Source organism: Globicephala melas, chromosome 4, assembly GCF_963455315.2.
Source record: "Globicephala melas chromosome 4, mGloMel1.2, whole genome shotgun sequence".
NCBI lineage: Eukaryota > Metazoa > Chordata > Mammalia > Artiodactyla > Delphinidae > Globicephala > Globicephala melas.
Genome location: NC_083317.1, coordinates 122,827,022 through 122,845,868, shown reverse-complemented (window position 1 = coordinate 122,845,868; position 18,847 = coordinate 122,827,022). Strand labels below are relative to the sequence as shown.

Genomic DNA, 18,847 nt, shown 5'->3' with positions numbered 1-18,847 from the left:
TGTGGGAGAATAAAAATATTTTATGTAATTAAGAAGTGACATACAGTTGAACAGGCTTGAGCAAAGAATAGAACTCCAGGTATATTTATCATTTCAAATGCAAGGTCAACACAAGGACTGTTAATTTGCAGCCTTTCTGTGGAGTGTGAATGCTAAAATTGGAGCACTATTTTTAAAACTTTGAGACAAGGGATAGAAACCATTTTGAATATGGGAAAGGATATGCAGGATATCCAAAACCACAGAGAGTCAAAGCCAGCCATGACAGAATTAGCATTTTGCAGACTGGGGGTTATCCTTAAAAATCCTAAAAGGATTGTGTCATCTCTTTCAACACAAAATGAGTATGCCTGTAAATAGTATTAAATACAGTAAAACATTGTAACAGTGAGAATTAAATAAAAATGTGGACATGTATTTAAATGCTGACATGTAAGAAATTGCATCCAGGAAGTAAGAATTCCAGTTAAACCCAAAACAACCTAATTAAAAAATGAGCAGGGCTTCCCTGGTGGTGCAGTGGTTGGGAGTCTGCCTGCCAATGCAGGGGACACGGGTTCGTACCCCAGTCCGGGAAGATCCCACACGCCGTGGAGCGGCTGGGCCCGTGAGCCATGGCCGCTGAGCCTGTGCGTCCGGAGCCTGTGCTCCGCAACGGGAGAGGCCACAACAGTGAGAGGCCCGCGTACCGCCAAAAAAAAAAAGAAAAAAAAAATTATGTGCTGGGACTTCCCTGGTGGCTCAGTGGTTAAGAATCCACCTGCCAATGCAGGGGACACGGGTTCAATTCCTGGTCTGGGAAGATCTCACATGCTGCGGAGCAAATAAGCCCGCAAGCCACAACTACTGAGCCCGCATGCCACAACTACTGAAGCCCATGCGCCTAGAGCCCATGCTCTGCAACAAGAGAAGCCAACGCAATGAGAAGCCTGCGCACCACAACAAAGAGTAGCCCCCACTCGCCACAACTAGAGAAAGCCCTCGAGCAGCAACGAAGACCCAATGCACCCAGAAATAATAATAAAAAATAATAATAATAAAAAAAATTATGTGCTTAACCCCCAAATTAGGAATGTTCAGGGATGATGTTGAACCTCTTATATAAATATGTGTGTAAAAAAAGAGAATTTCCTGCTTGGCTTCAGTTCTTATTATCTTATAAAACGCTCATTTTCACTTACTTTCTGAAATATGTATAACTTTAATGTAATTAGGTGCGTTTAAGAGGAATATATGATTTGTATTCATCTATAACTTTACATTGAATAGTCAAACCATGAAGTCATTTTAAAAATGAGTTGTTCTGCTATATATTAGAAGCGTTAAAAATGTAAGTAATTCTTGGGAATTCCCTGGTGGTCCAGTGGCTAGGACTCGGCACTTTCACTGTCTTGGCCCGAGTTCAATCCCTGGTCAGGGAACTAAGATCCCCGTAAGCCGTGCGGCACAGCCAAAAGAAAAAAATAGTAAGTAATTCCATCTTGAAATATTTATCTACAGCAATAAACATGGATCTGTACAGAGCTTTATCTGTAAGAATGTTCATTGTAGCATTTGTTTATAATGCAAAATTGGAAGCAATGCAAATACCACGAAACAAGGGATTTACCAAATAAGTTATGACATAGTACTATGTGGCCATTAAATATTATGTTGATACATACAATGTATTAGTACAAAAAATTATAATATACTCAGATTTTCACCCCGCAGTAAAGGTACAGGTGCATTTGAAAAGCAAACCAGAAAGATGTAGATAACAAAATGTACTAGTTGATATTTCTGGATAGTAGGATTGTGGCTAATTTAAAATTTCTGATTTGGGCCTTTGCTACCAATTATTTTCTATAATGAATATTACATGCTTTCTTTTCTTACAAGCCAGTTTTACATCATTTTTGTTTGTTTGTTTTAGTTTGTCTCACCTGCTCAGAGTAAGAAGGGCCCTGCAGATCTGGGAAAGACCTAGCACAGGGAAAGGGAAAGGAGGTGGCAATGGTTGAATGCTGTAAAGTTAAACATTAGAGCCGCAAGCTCCATCCAAGATGATCCAGCTCTAACTTTATTCTTTTTGTGGACATTATTCATGTCCTAAAATTTTACTTTCCAACCACACCCTTTATATTTTTAAATGCTATACTTTCCTCAACTTGAAATGCTTCTTTTACTGAAACAGTGGGTCAAATGTAAATGAAAATTATACAAACCATTGAGAAATGCCTATGCCCTGGATAAGCACAGGGTGTGGAAAACCGGTGTTTCTTCCCTTTACTGAATCTCAGTTATTGTCTGGCTCACCTGTGCTGGGAAAGAGTATTATCAGGGGATCTATTCCTAGTTGTTTCTTGTCAGCCAGACCTCTCAGGTGATTTCTTCTAGATATTTTACTGCCTGTGTCCTCTGTTACTGCTTACGTAAATGTTTCCAGAGGGCTAACGTTCTTTTTCTAACATTGCTTTTCCTAGATATAAAGACCTGAAGATAGTCTTTCCTACTCAGAGATGGAGAACAGCACCACCACCATTTCTCGGGAGGAGCTGGAAGAACTACAAGAAGCATTTAATAAAATAGGTATGCTTGAGAAAAACTAAATACACAGTTACTATTCTGCTTGATACCAGCCTTCCAGGAATGGAACAGTACCTTCTATTGCTTCCACCACCACCCCTTAACCCCCAGATTTATTCCTTTTTTTTTTTTTCCCATCTTGGTTTCACTGGATTCTTTCTTTCTTTCTGAAAGATAGACTAAGACTGGCTTGAATTTCTAGGAGAATTGGACTTTGAATTCTTTGATCATTTCTTTGCAGAGAATACACCAGGTTAATGAATGACAGTGTAACTAAATATGCTTAACATGATCTTCTCATTACAGAGAAAATATAGAAACACTTCCTTGTCTGTAAGCTGAACTCTGGCCTCCATGTGTTTGCCACGAACAATAACACATTTTGCCTTCACGCAGAATATTTTAAAATCTTGATATAGTTTTTATTTTTTATTTTATTTTTTAAAAATCTTTTAAAAAATTTATTTATTTAATTTTTTTCTTTTTGGCTGCATTGGGTCTTTGTTGCTACGTGCAGGCTTTCTCTAGCTGTGGCGAGCGGGGGCTACTCTTCGTTGCAGTGCGCAGGCTTCTCATTGCAGTGGCTTCTTGTTGCAGAGCACGGGCTCTAGGCACGCGGGCTTCAGTAGTTGTAGCATGTGGGCTCAGTAGTTGTGTCTCACGGGCTCTAGAGTGCAGGATCAGTAGTTGTGGTGCACAGGCGAAGCTGCTCTGCAGCATGTGGGATCTTCCCGGACCAGGGCTCGAACCCGTGTCCCCTGCATTGGCAGGCGGATTCTTAACCACTGTGCCACCAGGGAAGCCCTTGATATAATTTTTAAAGGCCATATGTCTTATTTTCCTTCTCCCTCATGCATAATTTAAAAAGCTTAGTGTTGCTTTTAAAGGCCACACCTCTTATATTTCTTCTTTCACTTTTAAGGCCATTCAGTGTTTTGTCTTTATGACATCATTTTGACAGCTTTGTCTTTTTCTTCCAAAAAATTCCCCCATCCTCTGTCAGATCACGATTCTTCTGCATTTTGATTTTAGGAAACCCTTGAGAATATGAATATCATCTTTTGCTCTAGTCTGTACATGCGTGCAAGTGAAAGGTGAACCTAGGGAAAGATGAGTGTAGTGAATAGATATTGAGATGGTAACACCCTCAACCTTGCCCCTGCCTCAATGGGCTCCTTTGCTGGTGCATTCGAGCACTCTGGAAAGCAGAGTCAGAGGGTAGACCAGGGAGGATGGAATGATCACAGTTGGTCTTGTGCCTAGATTTCTCACAAACCTAGTGAATAATGACTAAAATTAATGTAGGTGAAATGCAGTGCAGAAGTTTCAGAGATCAAGATAAAGAAAGAAAGATTTAAGTTTTAAAAAATAAAGCTCTCTCTGAAAAAACAAATGAGTAAAGTTCTCAGGAAGCTCGTGACTTACAAACTGTTGTTATGAAATAAAGTGAATTCTACAAATCTCTGGGCCTTTCCACTTCTCCCTGCACAGCTGTTTCCAGAGTAACTCAGACCTTCAGAATACAGTCCACATGGTGGCCGCCTTAGGCTCGTTATTTTGCAGGCAGTAGAGCATTGCATGATTTCTAAAAAGTTATTGTTAAAAATACATTTTATGGAGTATTGTATGCAGTGCACAATGTCTTTCCAAGACAAAAATTGGGCAATTATTGAAATGTTCTGCTCATTTCGAGCATTGAAACAGAGGAAGTAATAAAAATGTATCTCCTAGTTTGGTATTTTTCATTATTTTATAGGTACAGTTTGGCAGCTTGAATAAAAGTGCTACCTCGGTCTTAGTAAAACGAATGAATTAGTTCTATTTCACACACCAACTTTAATCTTTATATCTCATGGACATATAATCTTGCAATATTTATTTAATGATATTTTGAATAAATAATTCATTGATGGAACAGTTCTGACAGCAAGATAATTTGCTCTGTGTGAGGGAAGTGCTAACACTAGCAGAATTTATACTTCCTTACTTTATGTATAAGATAAATTTTTACTCATGAACTCAGTAATCCTCTGCTAATTTGTACCAAACAACTTTTCTCAGAGGCAGAGGGACATGCCCATCCAACCTTGCTAGATGGGATATTTTTGGGTCTCTAGGGAGAAGTGAGAGGTTAAAATATTTGTCTTTTTTTCCCCAATTGTGGTAAAATATACATAACATAAAATTTACCATTTTAACCATTTTCAAGTGTACAGTTTGTTGGCATTAAGTAGATTCACATTGTTATGCAACTTTCACCACCATCTATTTCTAGAACTTTTTCATCTTCCCAAACTGAAACTATACTCATTAAAAATTATTAAAGACTAACTCCTCAACAATCCACCTCCCCCACATGCCTGCCCCCTGGGGTTACCACCATTCTACTTTGGTCTCTGTGAATTTGGCTACTCTAGGTAGCTCATATAAGTGGAATCATATAATATTTGTTTTTCTGTAACTGGTTTATTTCACTTAGCATAATGTCTTCAGGGTTCATCTATGTTGTAGCATGTGTCAGAATTTCCTTTTTAAGATGGAATAACATTCCACTGTATGTCTCTACTACATTTTGTTTATCCATTCATCTGTTGATGGGCTTCTGAGTTGTTTCTACCCTATTGGCTATTGTGAGTAATGTTACTATGAACATGGGTGTACAAATATCTGTTCAAGTCTCTCTCTTCAGTTATTTTTGGTATATACTCAGAAGTGAAATTGCTGGATAATTTAATTCTGTTTAATTTTTTTGAGGAACTACCAAACGGTTTCCAACAGTGGCTGTACCGTTTTAACTCCTACCAGCAATGCTCAAGGGTTCTAGTTTCTTCAAATCCATGCCAATGATTATTACTTTCTGTTTTTGTTTGTTTGTTTGTTTTTGCAACAGCTATCTTCATGAGTATAAAATATCTCATTGTGGTTTTGATTTGCATTTCCCTGATGATTAGTGATGTTGAATATCTTTTCATGTGCTTACTGGCTATTTGTATGTCTTCTTTGGAGAAATGTCTATTCGAGTCTTTTGCCCATTTTTAAATCAGGTTGTTTGTTGTTTTGTTGTTGAGTTGTAGGAAAGCCTTGTCTCTTTTTAAACTGTGATTTTATGGCTATTTATCCTAAGGCTTGATTTCCTCATCTTTAAAATTAGAATAATATTATTAACTACCTCAAAGTTGTAAGGATTTCATTAGATAAGTGAAGTTCTTAACAAATCACTTGGCACAGAATATGTGCTCATTAAGTGGTATCTATTATTTCTTGTCATGTCACACCCAAACCACAGAGGTTGTAGGGATGGAGTTGAGATTTAAACACACAGATCTGTCCATCTTCAGAGCCCTAACTCTTAATGATAGTTTAGCATGACGGATAGCATGTAAGTAACTTTTTCTTGATCTTGTTTATTTTTAAATACTCCCCACCACAGTGCTGGTAGGCAGTAAGTCTGCCTAGTCTATTTGTCTATTTCAGAATTATAGGAAACAATTCTGAACTGGTGATGTACTAAATAATGAGATTTTACTCTAAATTCAAAGAAAGCAATTATTGCAATTTAGCTTCCTTTTGAGATTATAGCACTATTTTGGTTCTTGGTAGATTCTAGTTTAGAAATTTTTCATCATTCTGAACAGTATTAATTCTAAAACTTGTGTATAAGAGTTTAAAAGAAAAGTTTCTGTCTTGTAATTCATTCAGTTTTAGTGTTAATAGCTCTTATACTGAGGAAAGAGAAATATAGGAAACAAAGCAACTACTACCAGATGAGTAAAGACAGCCTATACAAGGTGGATCCAGGCAACTAACCAAACAATCCAAAGCCCTGTTGCCAACTCTGGCCAGAAGTGTTTTGTGTTGCCTTTGTTCTGTATCAAGAATTGATATCCAGTCTCTAGGGAAAACCCAGGGAAGGGTATCTCAGTGATGATGTGAAAACACCTGGAAACCTATTTCCAAAAGTCCAAATGTAGGTGTGAAATTATTTCTTGAACACTTAATCTCAAAATGACATCAAACATCATTTGGCCTACATAATGGTATCATAAATACCTAATGAAGAAGCAGTGAATTATTGACAAGTGAAACAGAACTGTCACCAAGTGAAATGTAGACCAGAAGTGCCTTATGTGTATTTTACATGATGCACATATTTTATATGGAATGTGGGACCAGATTTCCATTTCGTAAATTACATAAAGAAGTCAAAGTCTGGGTGGGTGTTCCCCTATGACCGATGCTGCTATATTTTTTCTAGATATCTGAGACCTCCCCATGCTTAATTCTTTGAAACTTAGTCATGTGCTAAACCTGAGTTTTTCGTCTGTCAGCACAATGTCCTTATTATACACTTAAAATACATATGGTAGCCCTAAATCTATGGGGGTAAAGTTCATTAAATATGAATTTTTTTGGTAAAGTATATAGTATACCTTGTACAATTCAGGTGTAGGAGAAAAGATTATTGCCACTTGTGAAACAAACCTGAAATGTTCTGCCTGCCTGTGAGTCTCCCAAACAGCCTTCTTTTTTTTTTTTTCTTTTAATATTTATTTATTTGGCTACGTTGGGTCTTAGTTGCAGCATGCAGGCTCTTCATTGCGGCATGCAGGCTTCTCTCTAGTTGTGGTGCGTGGGCTCCAGAGTGCGTGGGCTCAGTGGTTGCAGCACACGGGCTTAGTTGTCCTGTGGCATGTGGGATCTTAGGTCCCCAAGCAGGGATCGAACCCGCATCCCCTGCACTGGAAGGCGGATTCTTAACCACTGGACCACCAGGGAAGTCCCCAAACAGCCTTCTGAGTGCAGATCTCCAACAGGGTACAAGTGATATTTGATAGCTCATAATTTATCTTTTTAGATATTGACAACAGTGGGTATGTCAGTGACTATGAACTCCAGGACCTGTTTAAGGAAGCAAGCCTTCCTCTGCCTGGCTACAAGGTTCGCGAAATCGTGGAGAAAATTCTAGCAGTTGCTGACAACAACAAAGATGGGAAAATCAGCTTCGAAGAGTTTGTGTCAGTAAGTAATCTAAATACTCTCCTGGCTACTGATTGTTTTGCTTCAAGCAGAATTTCAGTAATGTCATTGCTCTTTTTGGTTAAATCTGGCTTCAGAGACCAGATAATGCACTGCTTTAAAGTGATGATGATGATGATAACAATAACAACAATAATTTCCACAGATAATTCATAAAACAAAGGAAAAAATTATTCTCAAATTGTTGGAATTGAAGTCAGGTTTAGATAATAATCTTTCATGCCCTACTAAAACTACAGTTGAATTTAAATGCTTATTGACTATCTCTGTATGCAGAATATTTTCGTATCTTAGTACTTGGTCTTGTGAAGTGGAATATTTTTTTGTAACTGAAATAGCTAAGGTATGGAAGATATACCTCCTAGAAACCGGTTGTTTCCTTGTGATTGGTTATATCTTCAGTTTTGGTAAAGCCACCGGGTGAATTTTGATGCCAACTGTGGTTTCTTTATTAAACTACCTTGAGACTCAGGGAACTGAAGAAGATGCAAAATAATATATGACTCCACCAATAAAAGAAAAATAGAACTGAATATTGTGTATCAGGTATTTCAAACCTCTCAGGCTGAGAGAGATGACTGAGTTGCCATTGCCAGCTGGCGGTTGAGGAAGAGCTGTCACTACCTTCCATCAACACCACCATGACTGTGTTTTTCACATGAAGATTAATGAACTAATTTATTCACTAATATAATTGAATAAATATTTATGAAATAGAAATTGTCTGCTTTTCATTCTTTATTCATCTGGCAAATATCTGAGCTCCTTTCTTGCCAGGAACTCAGGCACTGTGAGAAATGTGATGAACAAAAAGAGATGTAGCTCAGCTTTCATGGAGTTTACAGGTGGAGGGGAAGACGGAATCACACAGATGGATAAAAGATAACTGTGATAAATGCTGTGACAGAGCAGGACAGGTCCCTTGAAAGTTTGTAGTAGGAGGAAGTGAACTTGGTGGGGAGTTAGGGAACTCAGATTCAGGGAAATGGAAGACTGTCCCTGAAGCTGTGAAGACTGAGTTGCGATCTGAAGGATCAGATAAAAGGGGCAGGTGGGGGAAATGAGTACTGTGCAAGGCAGGCAGAGGTAACAGCATGTGTAGAGTCTCTGTGCCTTTAGGGGTGGTGAGTGCTCTCAAGCACTTGAAAAAAACATCAGTGTGGCTGGAGCTGAGATGCTAAGGGTTAGGAATGCGGCTAGAGAAGTGAGTCAGGTCATCACGGTCTTGTAGGATTTTTGTTTTTATCCTAAGAGCAGTAGGAAGCCAGTGGAATAGAGTATGAATTGACATGATCAGATTTGCATTTTTTAAAACTCACTTTGTCTGCTGCATGGAGAACTGATTGAATTCAGTTTATCCGGGCTCTAGGGTAGCCAGTGACAGAGGGACTGACAGAGGGCGTTTCTCTCTACGCCTGTGTAATTTCCAACAAAAGCTGACTTCTTGACTTTAACATGTATACGTTTGAGCTGTTCAGATGGGATAATATCTTTGTTAAGGCATTTTAAAATCTTCATCATGTAGCTAGTTATTCTTTAGTTTTTAGTACAAAAGACCATGGCAAGTCTAGGCGAACAGTTTCAGTGTGTACACTTTGAGTTTAATTATAGGTTGGGGTGCAAACATTTGTCCATTTTGTGTTGTTATAAAATGACATGAGAGTTATCTGTCTACACAAGCAATAAGTGCAAGAACAACTGATTAGTATTTATTTCGATGTCATTCCGAATAAATAACTATCCTTTACGTTGCACGGATTTTAATGGTTATTTAATCAAGAGTCAATTTTACTTCTCTCCCATTGCAGCTAATGCAAGAGTTAAAAAGCAAAGACATCAGCAAAACATTCAGAAAAATAATTAACAAAAGAGAAGGGATTACTGCTATTGGAGGAACTTCATCCATTTCCAGTGAGGGCACACAGCATTCTTATTCAGGTAACCAACCGCCTGCTCCAAATTTAATCTTTCAATCATTGGTTCATTCAACAAGTCCTGTATGTCATCAAATCTAAGATGCCATTTACTGTAATTCGCACCATTGTTTTATGTGTCCTTGAGGGAAAATGAGACTAAATTATAAAGTGCCATCAGATTTGAAATGTGTCATAATTTCAGAGGCGTCAGAATGCAAAATCCTAGAATTTATGGTAAGTAACAATAAATGAGTTTTTACTATGTGTCAGGAACAGTGGATAACAGAATTAGAAACAGCAAAGTAGAAGTTATTTATATTTCAGCACTGAATGTGTTTAATCATGACCTTGGAATGGATTTTTCATCCTGACCCGTGAGATGAGTTTACTTTAGACCTATTTTAGGGATGGTGGAGAGGTTTATTGCGAGGACGTTCCATTTTGGGGAACTGAGATTCCTGATTCATCTTTTATCAAGCAACCAAATGACTGGTAGAGCACAGCACCTGATTTGCTTGATCTGATAGGATCACTGGATTGTTGCCCAGTGGGAAATCCAGAGTCGCATTAACTCCTAAGAGGAGATGGCTTGCCCCATGCTAAGCTTGCTTCTCAGGATCAAGATGCCTAAAAACCTTTGGCCAAGTTCCTTTTGTTCATGTTAACATAATTAGAACTATGCTTTTAAAATTTTTGATAAAAAACTCACTTTAACTTTCCCCCCTCTTTCTTCCTTTGAGATCTGAATTTGTTAATTATCCTCTTGGTTCTCTTCCTTTCTAAATGGATTTTCCTCCAACAGTATACTCACACTTCTCCTACGCACTATATATATTTTCCTAACTTTTTCCCACTAGGGAAGTGTAGTGGGGAAGGCAGTGGTCTATAACTCCATTTCTTGAAAGGTACTTACTCCTTAACTCTATTTCTGCCTGTCCATTCTAATGAAATGGCTTCTCCATTAAAAAAAAAAAAAAAACTTTTTATTAAGGTATCGTATGCATTTAGCAAAGTACTGTGATCTTACATATACAGCTCAATGAGTTTTCACATGTGTATACATCATGTAGCTGCATTCATGCAACTGCCAACCAGATCAAAACACAACATTTCTATCACCTGAGTGTCTCCCTCTTGCCTCTAACAGTAACTGTCCACTTTCTGATGTCTATCACCGTAGATTATTTTTTTAGCTTGTTTATTGAGGTACAAGATGCACAGAGTAAAGTGCATACAGTGCCTTATTCTTAAGTATAATGGGAGGATTTTTTTAACCTATGAATACACCCATGTAACCATTATTTAGAACCAGATACAGAACATTTAATGGCTTTTAAAAAAAGAACAGCTTGGGCTTCCCTGGTGGCGCAGTGGTTGGGAGTCTGCCTGACGATGCAGGGGACGCGGGTTTGTGCCCCAGCCCTGGAAGATCCCACATGCCGCAGAGTGGGTGGGCCCGTGAGTCACGGCCACTGAGCCTGTGCGTCCGGAGCCTGTGCTCCGCAACGGGAGAGGCCACAGCAGTGAGAGGCCCGAGAACCGCAAAAAAAAAAAAAAAAAAAAAAAAAGAACAGCTTTATTTGAGATATAATTGAGATACCATAAATTCATCCTTTGAAAGTATAGTTCAGTAGTTTTTAATATATTCAGAGTTGTACAGTCATTAGCACCCTGTAATTTTAGAACACTTTCATTACTCCATAGAGAAACCCCATGCTCACTAGCAGCCACTCCCCATTTACCCCTCCCCCCAGGCTCTGGCAACCATTAATCTACTTTTTATTTGTATAGATTTGCCTATTCTGGAAATTTCATGTAAATGAAATTATACAGTAGTGGCCTTTCACTTGACGGGCTTCTTCCCTGACATAATATTTTCAAGTATCATTCATGTTGTGGCATGTATCGTACTTCATTCTTTTTTATTGCTGAATAATTTCTGTTCTGTGGCTAATATCACGTTTTGCTTATCCTTTCATCAGCTGATAGATTTTTGGGTTGTTTCCACTTTTTGGTTATTATGAATAATTCTGTATGAACACTAGTGTACACATTTTTTGTGTGGACATATGCTTTGAATTCTCTTAGGTATATACCTAGGAGTGGTCTTTTGGTAACTCTGTGTTTAACATTTTAAAGAACTGCCAAACTGTTTTCCAAAGTGGCCACACATGTACATTCCCACGAGCAAGGTATGAAAGTTCCAATTCCTCCACATTCTCGTCGACACTTGTTATTGTCTATTTTGTTTATTACAGCCATCCAGTAGTTGGGAAGTGGTGTCTCATTCCTGGTTCCTATACCTGGAACACATTTCCTTTCCCTGACCATCTACACCTATTGAATATCTATCTTTCAACTAGTACCTTCTCCATAAAGCCTTTTCTTGATCAACCTAATGAGAAATGATTCTTTCCTTAAATTCCCTGAAACATTACTTGTATCACTCTTGTGGTATGTTCATTTCCCTTTAGTTGCATTTCTTCGTATATCTGTTTTATCTTATCACTACCCTAAAAATTCCTTGATGAGAGGTACAGTATCTTAGTGATCTTTAAATCCCTAGATTCTAAGTCCCTAAGCAGGTATGTATAGTGAGGTAAGAAGATAAGAAGGCAGATAATGATACCTACAAAAGTAAATGTTTGTGTCTTTATTGATTGTGTGTGTGTGTTGGATTGAATTTGGGGGTATCTACCAAATATGCCCTTAGGAAAATTACCTAGTTCTAGGAATTGGGGCAATAAAGAGAAAGGCCAGCTACCCTGTGATGGAAATTATTTTCCTTTAAGTTTTATATTGTTAAATCATTTTTATATTTACATAATAATAATGAGGCAGTAGACCATTTTTCCTTTAAGTTCCTTCCTGTTTTCCCCACTGCATAGCCCAACAATTTTTTCTGCCTAAAGATCACTGTTTTTATGCTGGAAGCCATGGATTGAGAAGTTGAGGATGAAGATGGCTGAGAATAGGACTGGTATCTAGATGTGTCAGTTTTCTTTTCTTTTTTTTTTTTTTACTTTTTATTATTATTATTATTATTTTTTTTTTTTTGCGGTACGCGGGCCTCTCACTGTTGCGGCCTCTCCCGCTGCGGAGCACAGGCTCCGGACGCGCAAGCTCAGCCGCTCCACGGCATGTGGGATCTTCCCGGACTGGGACACGAACCCGCGTCCGCTGCATCCGCAGACGGACTCTCAACCACTGTGCCACCAGGGAAGCCCCTTTTTATTATTTTTAAAATAAATTTATTGATTTATTTTTGGCTGCGTTGGGTCTTCATTTCTTATAATAGAAATTCTACAGAAATGGAGCTATTTTATTCATTCAAATAACTTTTTTCTTTTTTGAAATTTATTTTTATAATGGGGTTTAGCTGATTTTCACTGCTATGTTTATGCCGCTCTACACACACTTGATTCTCTTGCGGAGACATACCAACACATAGGTTTTAAGATTCTTACTAGTCTGATATATTCCTCTGCGGTGAATAGGGGGTGTTGAGTCCAGTTCATTGAGCAAGGAGTAGGTCTTGTCTATTACATATTTGATTTATGGAAGGGTATCTGTGCTAATTTCAAACTCTGGTTTTATGCATCACCCCCCCTCACCTTTCCCCTTGAGCAGGCATAAGTGTGTTTTCTAAATGTGAGACTCTGTTTTGTTTTGTAATTCAGTTCATTGTAGCCATGTTTACATTCCCTCTATAAGTGATATCTCATGATAAGTTTCTTTTTCTGTGTGGCTTATTTCACTTAGAATCATCATACCTAAATCCACTCATACTGCTACTGGCCTTATGACATTGATTTCATGGCTGAGTGATATTCCATTGTACATAAGTACCACAACTTCTTTATCCATTTTTCTCTTTCCTGGGATATTTAAGGTGCACCGAAGTCGAGGTTCTTGTAAACAGAGCAGCCCTAAACTTTGGGGCGGCTGTGTCTTGTTGATTTTTATTTTTCTCAAGATATACGCCCGTGAGTGGAAGTGCCCTATGCTCTCTAGCTCTGTTTTTTAGATGTTTTAGGAAACACCATACACTTCTCCAGAGTAGCTGTTTGCAATTTACATCCCACCCATCAGGGTAACAAGGCTCCCTGTTCTCCATGGCCTGTCCTGCCTTTCTGGTTTTTACACTTTTTTCGGATGGCCCTTTTTAAATTTTTTTTTTTACATCTTTATTGGAGTATAATTGCTTTACAATGGTGTGTTAGTTTCTGCTTTATAACAAAGTGAATCAGTTATACATATACATATGTTCCCATATCTCTGCCCTCTTGCGTCTCCCTCTCTCCCATCCTCCCTATCCCACCCCTCTAGGTGGTCACAAAGCACCGAGCTGATCTCCCTGTGCTATGCAGCTGCTTCCCACTAGCTATCTACCTTACGTTTGGTAGTGTATATATGTCCGTGCCTCTCTCTCGCTTTGCATTCAAATAACTCTTGATTAAAACTAGTATTTCTGTTGTAAGTTCCAAATCACAACTCTATGGAAGTTTTTTGGGGGGCAGGTGGAATTTATTGATGTGGTTATTTGTTTCTTGTATTTCCCCCCCTGGCATATATGAGTATGTGTGTGTGTGTGTGTGTGTGTGTGTGTGTGTGTGTGTGTGTGTAATCTGACCGCTGGTGTTTGGTTCCTGATCCACTAGCTCTCAGAAGGAATATATATTTGGAAAGATTTTAGAATCAAACCGAATATTTATTGTGCTAACTTAAGGTATATGACTTACTCTTCCCTGATATATCAGATGAAAAAAGTGGAATGAATTCCCCTTTTTCTTTAAACCTACGCCCTCTTAAACCCTTTATTGTTTCAGTAAGGTTTTAAAAATTGGCATTTATTATTTTTGAACAGAAATTTAAAATTATATTTTTGCGGTGCAATTAATTTTGTGAAATGAGGTATACCAACTAAGACTTTCTGTTTTCAGAGGAAGAAAAAGTGGCTTTTGTTAACTGGATAAACAAAGCCCTGGAGAATGACGCTGACTGTAAGCATCTCATACCTATGAATCCCAATGATGGCAGTCTTTTCAAATCACTTGCCGATGGCATCCTTCTTTGGTGAGTTGAGCATTGCGTTAAGGAAACTATGTTCTTACTGTCCACTGAAGAGCATTCAGTGAAAACTACAATTCAGTGAATCCATTGTCTTTTGAAATTAGTCAACAAGTAGCTACATTAGTCTTGAAATTTTTATATTTTATATATATTATATAGAAAATCAAGTACTATATATTTTCCAACATTTTCTTTCAAATGCAATCTCTTATTTGGGATCTTTTTCATGTTTCCTTAACGATGCCAGGAAACTTTTGAGTTACTCCTCTGATGCATTTAATAATGTTCACAGGGTTTCTTTCTTTTCTTTTTTTTTTTTTGGCCGTGCCATGCAGCTTGCAGGATCTTAGTTCCCCGACCAGGGATTGAACCTGGTCCTGCTGGCAGTGAAAGCATGGAGTCCTAACCACTGGACTGCCAGGGAATTCCCCATTGTTTCTTTCTTCACTTCTCAGTGTGGGGCTGTTGATCATTGACTGGGACAGGAACATGAGGAAATATAATAGAACTATATATCTCATTTGTGCTTAAATCAGGTTAACATTTTAATTCAATCTTGTCATATCCATGGCTCTTTGCAATCTATTTCTGCTCACTAGATTGTAAACTCTCTAAGGGCATGTCTTTGTCCTTGTTGTGTGTACTAAAGTCCCAGCGTACTTCTTTGAACAAAGCAGATATCTCTTATTTTTTAAGTTTATAAAAAAACAGAAGACTTTCAAAGAAGAAAACCACAAATATTCTTAGCACCCATAAATAGCTATTATTGCTATTCTGGCACATTTCCTCAGTCTTTTTTCTGTGTTTTTTAGTTAAAAATAAAAAACTATCCATGAGTACAGGATATTAGTTTTTAGGACATTACGTATACAATATACCTTGAATTCTACCTACAAGTCTGATCTGTTCCTCTGACCTTCAGAGGAAATTCCTATTATGAATTGAATGGGTATTTTCTTACCTTTATTAAAATACAGAGATAAAATTTATATTAGTTTCTTTTAAAATGTTTGAATTACCGAAATTTCAGACCAAGTCTCTGGCTCTTCATCTTTCTGCAGCAACAGTAATTTTAACGCTGTTCATATCACTTTATGAAATTAGCCTTCTTGAGGATTTTTTTATTCAACATTTCAGGCTGCTGAATGTTGATGATCATTAAAGGAAATAAAGGCAAGATTCACATAAAGAAAATGCAAGAGTGTTTGAAAACAGTTAGAAGGAAATGCTAAGATTACAATTGCAGTGAATGATGAATGTGTTTTAGGTTAGGGAATATTTCTTAGATTTTTAAAATTAAGTCCCTGACATGAATTATAGTATAATTTTCAAAGAAATGGATGGTTACTTTTCAAAATTTAACTTTATTGTCTACTTGCAAAAATAAACTGAAAACATTTCTGGGAGTCTTAAACTAAATTATTCCCATTTTCTCTTTAGTAAAATGATCAACTTATCTGAACCAGATACAATTGATGAAAGAGCCATTAATAAGAAGAAGCTCACCCCTTTCACTATTTCTGTAAGTATTTGTCCTTTGCTAGTAATCACGTTACTGTAAGGATCATGGATCCCTTATTAATGGATCTTTAGGCCCAGGCAAATCCTTTGATTTAACATAATTTTGGTTTCCTATTAAAAACTAGGTTTTTACTAAGTAAAAATTCAGCTGCATTTTTTAATGAAGAAATTAAGATTCAAAGTACGTTGGATGAAATTTAAAGTAGTGTCCAGATTATATTCCTCAACTATTGTAGTTACTGAGTTATTTTTATTAATGAATATTCGCTTGATGCCAGTGTTTTTGTTGGTTGATTGAGATAAGAATACTCCACAGTTTTACCACATGTGTTACCATTTCACAAAATTTTCGCTATTCTTTCTGTACTAGATTGTTCTGTAGTCAGCTTCTCCATTCAGATCTTGTTAAAGTCCGGGAATTTATAGTCACCACACTTTTCCCCTCAAAGTCTCTAGATCAATAGAGGAATATCAGTATCTACTCAGTACATACTAGGTACCAGTCACTGTTCTGAACACACCACATGAATTATCCCTTTGACTTCTCCCAGCAGCCTTAAAGTAAGGTGGATGCTGTGATTTTACAGATGAGGAAACCGAGGCACTGAGAGGTTGCACAGTGGCCGACGCAGGATCTGGTCCCAGTAGTCTAGCTCCAGAGCCCATCCTTTTAATCACCAAGCTATACTGCCACTCTCATGTGGTGGTAGTAATAAGCAACTAAGTTAATGTGCTAGTCACAGCTGTAGCTATTAAAAGTGAGCTACTGCTAGGCTGTTTCCTTTATTTCTATTGGCAGGTATAATTCTTGATTTTGCTAAGGTTGTTAAGGCTCTTCTATAAGGAAGCTATGACCTTGGAGTAGTGGTATGTGGTTAGTCTCAGACTATCCAAGGGGTCCTCCCATTTCCCGTTATTCTTGAGTAGTACAGAATTTGCTGTTGACTAACATGGCTTTCTTGACCCCCATTTTCCAATAATGTTACATATTCCTAGCAGAAACTACCATTCTTGAAGAAGCCCCTTTCTGACTGCAATTGCCAGAAGTTTATTCTCCTTCATATCTTGTGTCAGGATGTTTCCTTTAATATCTATCATTGTTGAAAATATACATCTTATTTTTAGAATGCATGTGTCACACCATTTTTTATGGCCCTGAATCTGAAATGCAACATTTCTTACTATTGTATAAATTAATTGTACGGTTTTACTTTTAATACTTATATGCAGTTCATTGGAGAAAATGAAGAAAAATATTCTGTAACTATTTTTGCAATACTATAGGATGGGTCTGAGGGGCTAAGTTTTTTATACTTCTGTTTTTAGAGATAGCATTCTTCCAATATGAGTAGGGATAATAGTCGAGGTCTCTAAGATGCTTGAAAAAGTGTACTAATGTAGAATGAGAAAAGATAGCCCTCTGGGAAGGGGCAAAGTGTTACTGTGGTTATTAAATCTGTTTTGTTTATTCAGTAATTTTAGAGCTCTGGGAATAGATCTGCTAGACAGCTACCCGTTTCCCATGAAACTTTATCTCGAAGAAGCCTAATTCATTTGTAAAAGATTGTGATAATATAGTTTTTCGCCTCATGATGATAGGTTGGTAAAGTATCATGATGTATGAAAGAAGAGAAATATAAAAGGATGAAAATGACATATAATAACTATGAAAGCAAGGGAAAGAGATCAGGTAGCTAAGAGCAGGACTCATTTATGATCTTGGATACTTGGTCATCTCTCTTTCTACCCAATGTGTTGCTGAGCTGCATTCTTTTGATTGTTTGTCATTATTGAAAGAAAAATAATTATATGAGTAAGAGTCAAACAGATGGCAATGATTTAGGGACCTAAAAGTCAGGAAACTAACACAAGAGTAGGTATAGGAGATTGAATCTGTTCCTTGTAAATGTAAAAACTCCATTGCAATTGATATACTCACATATATACCAGGTGTGTATGTATATACTTTACACTTACATATGTTTACAAATGTACACACACATATATGACCTTAATTTCAATTACACTTTAAGTAGGGAAAACATAAAGCTCATTTGGACATTACAAATGCAGTGAAAGTGATGGTATGTAAAATAAGGATGAAATCTGAATAACAAAGAATGCCTTTGTCCTTACCCGATAAGTGTTTAGCACAGCCCTCTAAAAAAAATCATTCACAAAGTGGACTCATCTGGAATTGAAGCTTTATTGGAAACGAAAATTTGCAAAGTGGTATGAATTAAAAGAAAGAAAACTTGCAATCCCTATTTGAGACTGTTAGTAAAGAGTTGGATAGTTAATCAAAATAGAAGGGACATGAGAAACCATCTCACACAGCAGTGTAAATTTTTCTGCCTGGTAAAGTGAGCTCTATCTTAGACACAGACAATTCACTGATACACAAAAAAGATGGGAGAGAATGGATGGCTTTCCAAGATAAACTGCCATGTTTGCTTGATTGTTTTGTTAGTATCTCTGTAGGGTAAGATATCCTATTTTACAGATTAGGACACTGAAACACAAGGAGGAACAACCTCTCTTATGTCTCCGTTGTTGAAGGTTCCCCATTGTTCTCGCCTATCCCCCCCAAAACAGGTCTTCAGGAAGGAAGGGCAGTTGTCCATGTTAGGACTTGGAGAGCAACCTCTGTATGGGGTTCTCCTGTTACTTCTTGTTCTTTAGAATCTGCTCTAGACAACAGTGGTCATCCCATTCCCTCATTTCCAGTAGGG

At 37.5% G+C, this 18,847-nt stretch overlaps 1 protein-coding gene across 3 annotated transcripts in view; it reads left to right on the top strand.

Annotated features, from left to right (window-relative positions):
* PLS1 (plastin 1) overlaps positions 1 to 18,847 on the top strand; it is a 120,013-nt gene that overhangs the window by 66,329 nt on the left and 34,837 nt on the right. For all 3 annotated transcript variants that reach the window (XM_060298519.1, XM_030873303.2, XM_060298520.1), the window contains 5 exons: positions 2,466 to 2,571; positions 7,424 to 7,587; positions 9,414 to 9,543; positions 14,465 to 14,597; positions 16,035 to 16,116. In XM_060298519.1, coding sequence (XP_060154502.1) covers positions 2,502 to 2,571; positions 7,424 to 7,587; positions 9,414 to 9,543; positions 14,465 to 14,597; positions 16,035 to 16,116 — 579 coding nt within the window. In that variant the 5' untranslated portion in view covers positions 2,466 to 2,501. The remainder of the gene's footprint in view (positions 1 to 2,465; positions 2,572 to 7,423; positions 7,588 to 9,413; positions 9,544 to 14,464; positions 14,598 to 16,034; positions 16,117 to 18,847) is intronic.